This window comes from Polypterus senegalus, chromosome 1 (assembly GCF_016835505.1).
Source record: "Polypterus senegalus isolate Bchr_013 chromosome 1, ASM1683550v1, whole genome shotgun sequence".
Classification (NCBI taxonomy): domain Eukaryota; kingdom Metazoa; phylum Chordata; class Cladistia; order Polypteriformes; family Polypteridae; genus Polypterus; species Polypterus senegalus.
In genome coordinates, this window is record NC_053154.1 from 270181365 (window position 1) to 270192788 (window position 11424).

The 11424-nt window shown below is 39.2% G+C and overlaps 1 protein-coding gene across 5 annotated transcripts in view; it reads right to left on the reverse strand.

The window, feature by feature from the left end:
- Positions 1 to 11424, reverse strand: part of wdfy4 (WDFY family member 4) — a 235119-nt gene that overhangs the window by 48360 nt on the left and 175335 nt on the right. For all 5 annotated transcript variants that reach the window (XM_039773975.1, XM_039773981.1, XM_039773989.1 and 2 more), the window contains one exon: positions 3 to 45. In XM_039773975.1, coding sequence (XP_039629909.1) covers positions 3 to 45 — 43 coding nt within the window. The remainder of the gene's footprint in view (positions 1 to 2; positions 46 to 11424) is intronic.

Consider the following 11424-nt stretch of genomic DNA (forward strand, 5'->3'; position numbering starts at 1 on the left):
ACCTGCCAGCTCTGGAGGGCTGTCTTTTCAACCATGGTATGCTTCCTATAAAAAGGTTATATAGAATTAGCAGAGGTCATGGCAAAAACTTAATGAATTAACTGTAATGAGGGGTTTAATGCAAAAGCAAAAATCTTTTAACAAAAAAGCAAGAGCACAAAGACGTTATGACAGCACACAAAGAGATGATAAATACAACATGTTCTGGCACCAACAAGCAAAGTTTCAGTTACGTTATAAGCTACTGATTTATTTTTGATAACTACTGTCTACAAAGAGGAAAGCCTAGTGTTTATAATATGTAGCACTGTTATCTTACAGTAAAGTAGGCTTGTACCCAATACTTCTGGCATAAGCTCCAGCCACCTGTGACATGTCAGTCCAATATTTTAGAGAAACAGAGAGAGGGCTAAAATAAAACTCCAGCATTTCCTTTATAATTAACATTTTTAAACAGAAGAAAACTCATAGATAGACAACATAGCAGTACTGAACGTTTTAGAAAATTCATATAATGTACATTTATGACTTCAGTTAACAAGCCTGCTTTAAAGAAGTAGAAGGTTATGATCAAGCATGTAAACAAGTTAGATAAACCACTAATACTTTTAAAATTCTCTTTACAAAATGGAAAAAAATGTCCTCTGAGTTATTGCTGATAATGCTTTTAATGTTCCTTGCAGTGGGCGGCACGGTGGCGGAGTGGGTAGTGCTGCTGCCTCGCAGTTAGGAGACCTGGGTTCACATCCCGGGTCCTCCTAGCGTGGAGTTTGCATGTTCTCCCCGTGTCTGCGTGGGTTTCCTCCTGGTGCTCCAGTTTCCTCCCACAGTCCAAAGACATGCAGGTTAGGTGCATTTGTGATCTAAGTTTGTCCCTAGTGTGTGCCCTGCGGTGGGCTGGCACCCTGCCCGGGGTTTGTTTCCTGCTTTGCGCCCTGTGTTGGCTGGGACTGGCTCCCAGCCCTGTGACCCTGTAGTTAGGATATAGCGGGTTGGATAGATGTTCCTTGAAGTGAAAGAGCAGATTTCACGACCTTAAACTCTATACCAGGCTTCTATATCCATCTTCCTTAAGAAACTGCAACTCTAAAAACCTCCCTGCTACATACTGATATTAAGGCACTGGATAAGGTTCTTTTTTCACCCTTCATCATTTTCCCTGAGTAAACAATGGCAGATAATCACTTTAGACTTATAATGTTCTTTATATATGTATCTCTATGTACTGTATATAAAAGCCAAATACCATTGACTCACTAATCACGAAATCTTCCGAACCATGAGGACTTGGGACTAGAAATTTGGAATGTAGGTTACCCTTGGCCCATAGGTGCTCACTAAGAAACGGTTTTAAAAATTTCTTATAGTTTTTCAGACTCGTTTGTATATCTGTCAGCTTTTCACGAAAGAACTATATAATGGATTTAGATTGGGTTTTTTTCTATAATTTGCTTGAACATTCCGTTGATTTTGAGACTAAGTATCATAGTTCGCTTGTGGTACCGATTTATTAGCGCAAATCTGAGAGAGGCTCATCGGGCTGCGGGGAGGGGGGTGCAGGGCCCTCCTCACTCACCTGTCTGCCTCGGGCATAACCTTAATTCTGCTTAGTTAGCGAACAAGAGAACTACTTATTGGATTTAGATCTTTTTTTTCTATAATTTGCTTGAACATTCTGGTTGATTTTGCGACTTTTCTCATTGTGCCAAGAATCATAGTTCGCTTCCAGGAGCGATATATTTGCTATAATCCAAGACATAGGCTGCGGGCCGAGTGGAGTGGGAAGAGTGACGTCAGTAGTAGAGAGCTGGGTGGGGCCCTCCTCACTGTCCTGTTTCACTAATACGCGGGCAAAGCCACAGGGGGATGGCTTATGTATGTATAAATAAACAAAACCTGATCTCATTCTAAGTGACTCAATAGAGCTGAATCTGATTACTCATTTATCACCTTGCATACATTTAAGTTTTAGCTAATCTATTCATCTGGTTCAAATTATTATGCTTTAACTCTAAAGCTTTTGTTCTTGTAAACAAAATGGGCCCATTCTCACTCACAGATTCTTTGTACTATTTTCTTCAGTCAAAGGTTGTCTGCTCACAGCAGCTATGATAAGTGAAGCTTTACATTTTCCCCTGGTACTTCAAGCTGCATATGTGTCTGTGAAATTCTGTTTCATCAACAGTTTGTTCCGCCATGGCTAACAAGTGTTGCTCAGTATAGAACTGTGTAGTACATGGTACAGTGGGATGCAAAAGTTTGGGCAACCTTGTTAATAGTCATTATTTTCCTGTATAAATCGTTGGTTGTTATGATAAAAAATGTCAGTTAAATATATCATACTAGCCAACCCGCGGCGTAGCGTACGCCGCATAATCAGGCCGCTGTTTAAATGATTTTTAAGCACAGAGGAAAAAATAAACATTTGAAAAATCTGTAATTTAATAAACTACCAAGAAAAGTAACATTGCAAAAATGCAACATACAATTGTCCGTGACTGAAAACCGGAGGAGCGCCGTCGCGCCTTCTCCTTCCAAAGCGAAGGACGGGTTGAACGGCGCCGTTCAGTACGCACTGCCCGCTTATGTGCCCGCCCCAACTCCCTACCTGAGTCGCTTTCTTTGCGGTTCCGGCTGCTTTTTTATATATAATCCACCAAGTCACCCGACTGTGGGGGGGTATTTTACAAAGGGTAGGGACGTAATCAGTGCGAGCGTATGACCCGCACGCACTGGGAATTTCTCGTTTGTGGGGAACAATTGCAAGCCACGGTCTCCATCACGAATGGGGTTCAACGGCTTACGCACGGCTCTCCGCGCCGGGTAGACACACGTTGATCCATTCAGTGTAGCGCGCTGCAGTACCGGACATACAAGTGCATCACAGACCTGTTAATGCTCAATCTCACGTGGCTGAAAGCCACTTGTCCGTCTAAGAATTTGGACGCCGCCCGCTGTTGGGTCGTGTAACTATTTGGCAGGTGGGAGTCTCGTTCGTTTTCGGAAATAACCAGCCAAATTGCTCCACCAACTAAGAACTGCAATGCACCACCACCCACAGAATCGAGAAAGAGCTATCAATCTGTTAATCCTCTCCGTGTCCGGGCCGGGTGAGGTTTCCTGTGTTGAGTCAAATGAAGCAAAAGGCTTCACACCTGGTGGTGCCCTTCCGTCAATTTCTTTAAGTTTCAGCTTTGTAACCATACTCCCCCCTGAACCCAAAGACATTGGTTACCCGGTTGGCTGCCCTGTTGCGGGGCCTGCATTGGTGAAGCAGGTGAGACGGTAATGAAACAGAGGCACAGGGCTTATTGGTTTTTAAAGACTGCTTCCTTCGTTGGGTTTTAACCAATGCACGGAACGAACCAACACACAATCATCCGTGTAGCGCGGAGGGTGGAACGGGAGGAGAGGAGAAGGACATCCACTCCGCTCCCTCCGTCATGCTAGTCTGCTGATTTCTCGTTCAGTATGCATTGCCTGCTCATGTGCCCACCTTCAACTCGTCACTCAAGTCCAGATGCACCTGTGACTCACGTAGACTTTTCATTGCTCTGTGCGGTTTTGGCTGTCTTTCTATATATAATCAACCAAGACACCCGACCATGGTAGTAGTGAGGTGGGAGGGGGGTGTGTACAAAGTGCAGGAGCATCTAAGAAGACGCATGTGTGTCACGGATGCGAATTGCTGTATGTAGCGTGTAAAACAGTTTGCCAGGGTGCACGCGGTCGTGCGTCGTAACTGAAAACTCGTTTTTTAAAGACTGCTTACTTTATTGTGTTTTAACCTCAGTTGTAAAGGAATGTTTTAAGGATCCCATGGGATACCCCTCGTAAACCGTTTTACACGCTGCATATGGCGATTCACCTCCGCGAGAAACATGCCTCTATTAACAGTCAGCGTGGGTCGGAGCTGCATGTTGCCTCTACGACAGACGAATATAAATGACGCCATTTTTTCTGTGTCGTCGCATTTGAGTTGGTGGTCGTGGCTCTGCGAGTTGTCGTAGTATCCAATGGTCTTGGAGTTGGTGGGCGTGGCTCCTTCCTGCGTGCGCCATAGGTGTCTAACTTGTCGGCTTTCAGCAGCAGAATATGTGTAACCAACTTTTTTTCTATTCCAAATCTACTCATATGATAATTTGAATATGCAATGCTAATTCCATACATTACGAACACCAACATTTCAAGAAGGCACTACTGAGTATAATGGTCATTCTCCTGGTTTTGATCAGATATTATATTTACAGTACAAAAATTCATCATGCGGACTTACCCATATCAGAAACCATGGGTGGATAAAACTATTTGTAATGCACTAAACACATGTTCTGCTGCGTATAACTCATGGCTTGTGTCTGGGCATATGGACAATTACAAAGCCGCCTTGTACAATCTAATGAGAGCTGTGAATGTAACTAAAAAATGATATGGGGAGAAAGTGAAAGGGTAATTTGAACAGTCTGATCCTAGAAGCATGTGACAAAGTCTGCAAACAATAACGGACTATAAAGCAACTACTCCCAGCACGGCGAGTGCCAACAGTTCTCTGGAAGATGAGGTCATTTCTACAGTACTTCAATGTGAATTATGCTACCGTCAGCCTGAAGTCCAACACATCCGAGGCGTAAGAACCATTCAGTGAAGAAACAGCTCTAACTTTGTTGGGAACACGACAGAAGGAGAGCTTTCAGGAAAGTAAACACCAGAAATGCTAGAAAGACGGCAGGTCTGGACAGTATTTCAATACATGTTTCCAAGATTATCAGCTGGCACTAGCATTCACAGTAATATTCAACCTCTCTTTTACTCAGTCTGTTGCACTAACATGCTTTACAAGGTCCACCATTGTCCCTGTACCTAAGAAAGCAAGTCCAACCTGTCTGACTACAAACCTGTTACACTAACACCTATAGCATTCTTTGAGAAAGACAGAGATAGAAAGGTTGGGTGCATGCGCTGATATAGCACGTTGTTGCACTGATATAGCATGTTGCTGCACCCACCACTTGGAAGAATCACCTCAGGATCCCAAGTCAGGACTCAAATGCAGCCATGCAGTGGGTGACAGAACAGTCAAAAACAATATCTAACAACAATGAGCAGGCTGACCAGGAAGAAGTGGGGGGTCTGTCACACTGGTGTCAGGGCAACAGTCTATTCCTGAGTGTGAGCAAGAAAAAGGAGCCGATCGTGGACTTTGGGAGAAAACAGCAGAGGCACTACCATCCCCTCAGTATTAACAGCACTCAGGTGGAGAAGGTGGACTGTTTCAGATAGTTTGGTGTCCACATCACATAGGACCTAACCTAGGTCAAAATACACCGATTCTGACAGAAAATATTACTGTCTGGTTTGGGCTCAACAGAGAATGTTGCACTCAGCTAAAGGACATCTACACCAAGCAATGTCAAATTAGGCAAAGAAAATGATCATTGATACCAGCCATCAATATAAGGCCTCTTTTATACACTGTGGCAAAGTAAAAGCACTACTGACTAAAGTCCAGTTCAGAGAGGTAGTCCATATGAAAGTGTCTGGAACTACAAAAAAATGGATTCGATGAAGTGGTCTGCAGGCAGAAGCACACATAAATCACATAATTTTATTGTCAACAGCTCCTCATATGCAGTCATATTGCAATTGGCCAAGTTGCATTGATCATTTCAGCTACAGCTTTAGTGAAGTATTGGATACAGTATGTGTCATAAGCAATCAAATAAAATGTACTATTTATTGTTGCATTTTCATACATGGTTGGGTCTGCCATATTTGTGTGCAAGCTGCCTTTCAGTATTTTGCTCTTCACCTCCATCAACACCATGCTATCTTCTCTTTTTTCCATTTGGAAATTGGTGCAGGTTGTGTTATTTTTTTAAATCATGAACTGGAGAACCCATAGCATGGGTTTACTGTGATTATTCCTGTTATGTTCTGTGCTGTTACATTTTATACACTTTATGGAGTGAGATTCATAATGAGTGGCATCATTGTGCTTGTTGGTCATGTGTGCATGTAAGAGTTCCATTGTATTTTATGCACATTACAATAAATCTGAACTAATTGCACTAAGTTACATTTTTATCAAAGCCTTAGATTCTTGAAAAAGCCAAGGCCTCCTGCTTGCTGATGCTAAGGTCACAAGGCAAATCAACATTTTTGTGTGTCATGTACTTAAAACTTTTTGCTTGAAAAATGGCTGCATTCAGTAAATTTTAAGGTTTTTGTTTTAACATTTGGATTCATGCCCTTTGAAAGGCACTATAATCTGCAAAAACAAGCATGACATTTTTTAAAATGAATAAAAAATATTTTAGTTTCAAACACAATTGCATGTGGCAAATTAATATATTCAGCAATTGTGATCAAATAACTGGATTAAAAAAAAAGTTAACTTACCCTTGAAGCTCACTTGTTAGGCCTTATCTGATGGTACTGCGTAAAGTTTTTCGTCACCATATTACAAAAAAGCATAGCAGTGCTGGAGAGAAGAGTGGCAGATTCCAGCACTGCAAGATACTCTATTCGCTATGTGAAAAGACTGAAGGAGTAGAATCATTTTAGTTTAAGCAAACAGAGATTGAGAGGTGACATGATTAAAGTTTTGAAAATTATGAAAGGAATTAATATGGAGGATCTAAGCTGTTACTTTAAATTTAGTGCTGTACTTCAACAAGAATGTGAGGACATTGATGGAAACTTGGTAAGGTTAGATCTTATAAAAAGAATTTTGTTTTTCACATTGCACAGGTATACATTGAAGAAATTGTTTGATTATTTCATGTCAAATGTTTTTACATTTTTGGGCACTAAATTCAGAAATATAAACCATTTATATCCATCATGTAACATTTTTTTTGCAAAACACATTTTTAGCTGTTAATTATAGTTTTTATTGTTTTTTCACTTTAATTAATTATACATATCTATACTAATAAAAGGCAAAGCCCTCACTGACTGACTGACTGACTGACTGACACTAATTCTCCAACTTCCCGTGTAGGTAGAAGGCTGAAATTTGGCAGGCTCATTCCTTACAACTTACTTACAAAAGCTGGGCAGGTTTCATTTTGAAATTCTACGCGTAATGGTCATAACTGGTTCGTATTTTCGTCCATATACTGTAATAGACTGCAGCTCGATAGCCATGGGAGGCGGAGTTTCGTATTAAAGCATTTAACCAGTCACATTTCAGCCATCATTTGTTGCCAGGCAGAGAGGCTTTCACAATCCGTTGTGCAGGCACTCTAACACAGAATAAATGTCGATTAACGTGTTGCTTCAACCAATCAGATTTTGAGTTGGTGTCAGTAGGGCCCTCTAGCAGGCGTACGGCAACGTCATCGTGTTCAGACCCATTGACTGGATAGAAGCCGATATGAGGAAATCTACGAGGCCACTGAACGCATCGCAAACGCTCCGAGCGAAAGATCGTCGCGCGCACTACGGCCAACTCCATGGCAAGATTCTGGACAATATTATTTGCCAGACACAGACCAGATTTCAAGACCACGAAAACCTGATGTTTGTCACGCTCCTCGAGCCCCAGAAGTTTCGGGAATACAAGAAAAATTTCACGCATGCAGCCTTCTCCAGTTTAACACAAGAGCCACGGAGCGCTTTTTGATCTGTCTCAGCTAAAAACAGAACTGACTGTAATGTATGCCATGGATGATTTTGCAGGAAAATCGCCCACTGATCTCCTTGACTTCCTTCATCAGAAAAATATGAATGAGAGCATGGGGCAGCTGTTCACATTGGTATATTTGGCAGTGAGCATTCCCGTGTACACTGCTTCTTTCGAGCGGACATTTTCAGCCCTAAAGCAAATTCAAACTTACGCCAGAAATACCATAGGGTGGGTTCGCCTTTCAGCATTAGCTTCGATGGCGATAGAAAGGGACATTTTGATGGAACTGAAGCGCACGGATAATCCATACGACAGAGTAATTGAACAGTTTTTGAGGAAAGAGAGGAGGATGGATTTTGTTTACAAATAATCCGAATTCTTGGTGAGTAAAATGTTGCAATTTTCCTAAATAATATTGCAAGTTTATGAGTTATTATTGATGTTTTTTATGTGTGTCGCGGCTGTGGCTGCAGGAGTTATCTTATATATATATATATCCCGATCTACATACTGTCAAATAAACGAACCACACGCCGTGGCACAACACAAGAGGCTTCGCTCTAGCTGACGCGTCAAGGTTTGATTCCCGAGAGGGGGTGCAGTGAGTATGTACGTCTGATGAGCCCAGAATTAGGGCGAAACACGTACCGCGTACTGTTTGCATTATTTGACAGTAAAATTATTTCAATATATTCAATATATATACATCAGCGCTTCCCAATTCATTTTACCCTCGCACCCCCTTGGTTTCAGAAGAAGTATGAAAAAATATGAGGTTAACGCAGAAAAACAGATCACCAATTGAAGCTTTATGAATAATGGATACTTTATTCGCCATCAATAATTGTTTTGGTAAAGCCATACTCTTACTAAGTGTAATCCTCCTTCCATTTTCTAATTTTTTCGCGACTAGCCATGATTAAATGAACGGTAAAACAGTAAGAGCAAAGCGAGGATCACTTATTGAGGCAGGCAGGTGACATCTCAATAGCTCGCTGGCACGATGTAGTACGCGTCAAGTCGATCTAAAATACGTGATCAGATTTGAAAAAATATATCTTTTCAAGTTCTATTTGGACATAAGTAGGTTCTAATAAGTCGACAGAAATATCTTTGGTAGTAATGTAAGTTGAATTTAGTCTTTAAATTTCTATGGTGAAGAAAAATTTATGCAATGATGACTAAATTTAACTTACATTCCTACCAAACATATTTCTGTCGACTAAATAAAAATTACTTATATTTAAAATTTAAATAGAACTTGAACAGATACGATAGTTAATAATACCCATGCAGCACTAAGTGCGCGTAAGAGCAGGAGTCATCCGTTTTAACAAGCAGCGTATTGCACTGATACGAAATAGCCTGCCCATTTAATTATTTAGGAATGGATAGGTAAATTAAGATTTTGCACAAATGTTTTTCATGTTTCTTCCTCGATGGATTCTGACACCCCCAGCAACAGCTGCTCGCACCCCAAAGGGTGTATATATGTGTGTGTGTGTATATGTATGTGTGTATATATGTAGATATGTATGTATATGTATACTGTATATATGTATGTGTGTGTGTATATATATATATATATATATATATATATATATATATAAAATATATCACAGCAACACTCATAACAGTGACAAAACAATTACATTGACAATCATGTTATGTTATTTTCAAAATGTTTCCTTTTCTTTTTCATTACTTTAACACACTACTTCTCCACTGCGAAGCGCGAGTATTTTGCCTGTTTTAATAATAATTTGTTTCAATTTTATATTTTCTAATACTGAAATCTATGTTTAAAGCATAACAGTTATTTTTTAACACTTATTAACTACAACGATCACCATTGGTTCATATGTGGAGACCTGAAAGTTCTATGTATCTTACTGGGTCAGCAATGAGGGAATGCAAAATTCCCATATTTTCTCTGTAAGTGGGATAGCCGACCCTACATGTTACACTGAGTTCAGAAGGAGTGATCAGTTAGAGAAAAGCTACAACTAGGGTCAAGAAACATCATTAGGCCTCGTTTGCAGAATTTACATAAAGCGCTCCTACATAATAAGTTTAGATTAGTGAAGAAGTTTGTCAAAACTCCATCAAAAGACAGAGCCTGATTTATGTATTTACAGTATTCTAAAAGTTTGTCTATGGCTTACTTGAAAGAGGGCATTTTCCCCAGACCTGATATTACCAAAATGATTTCTGATGAAGTATTGTGTAGTGCGATGAATGGTCTGGAAAGAGAGGCTTAGGTATCATTCAAGTTTTTAGGTAACAATAATGATCCAAAGTATAAAGACATTGTGAAAAATGTATGATGTTTAAAAAATTGAGTTGCAACAGGAATGTCAAAGTTCACTGTTTGGATTTGCATTTTCTCCTGAAAAATCTTAGAGCAGTGAGGGAAGAAGTGACAAAAAACTAGAGTTATACGCTGTACATACACGATTAAAAGTATTAGATTGGCTAAATATTCATATTTTATTGAATTAGATCAACATTGTATACATGAATAAACAATAATTTGTTATATTTCCTTTCAGTTTTCTACTCAAATGAGACATGATCGAAACATTCCAATTTTTTAACTGTGTTCATGAATGCAAATAAAAATAAATATTCACAATAACTCAGACCTGTGAATAGAGACATGCAACAAAAAACCAAGCAGTGTGGAAGACAGTGTTACTTTAGGGACTTTCAAAACTTGATTCTGTTAATTTGGAAAAATTAGGCAAATAAGATTGGCAAGCCTCATTGGGATGGATGGTCTGGTCTTGTCAAAGTTGTTCTGATGTTCAAAAGAATATCTAACTCATTAAATTTGTCTCAGTAAAAAAAAAATTAAAAGATATTGCAGTTAACATCACAATATTTCTCCCAGGCTCAGTAGCAGTAATCTGTGACAGGCAGAAACAAGGCTGACTTACTGAGCATTTGTGAATTTTCTTTACACTGCTGACCTTATCATGATAGGTAATGTGTTTTTTTCCGTCACTCTCTCTCAATGGGTTCAGTTCCTGCCTCATCTGATTACACTTGCAATCTTTCACTGTGAAATTTAAAACCGTAACTCACATTTCCTCTAACTGTGCAAGTTTCAACATGTTCACCTTATTGTCATCTCTTTAAGTCACAGCACTGTCAGTTTGGGTTTACGTCAATGGGGATTTTGTTTTTCTTTCTTAATCACGAAACTGTCAAACACAAATAAACATATTAAATTGATTTCAATTGTCTGCATTCCTTTACTTTATTTGCTTTCTTTTGTTTTCTTTGTGCTAATTCTCGTAAGGTTTCTTTGTGTATAAAAGAATGCAAATGCAAGATATAAATTAATAAAGGCAATTTTTTTATTTTAAAAAAGTATACCTAGGGCTACCAGAAATATATTATTAATTAAATAAATGTTAGAGAGTATGAGAAAACAATCAAACATGATAATGTTGTGATGGATTACTATCAGGATATTAAATAATTAAATAAATAAATGAAGAATAAAGTTTAATAGTGAAGTTGGTACATGCCAAGACCTCTAAATGAAACATTTTTCATTAGTATGACAACAGAAATACAAACAAACAAAAAAAGAGTAAAAACAAAAAGGTGCTAAATTAATTTATTGAGATATCTACAGCATGGAAAAATTATTAACATTACGTTATGAAACTAATGTATTTGCTGTAACATCTGAAAGCAAATACCTTGGGAATTGTGTTACTATGTGTCTACATAGGTATGCCGAACATTTGTACACGTGAAGAATGTGCACATAGTTTATATCA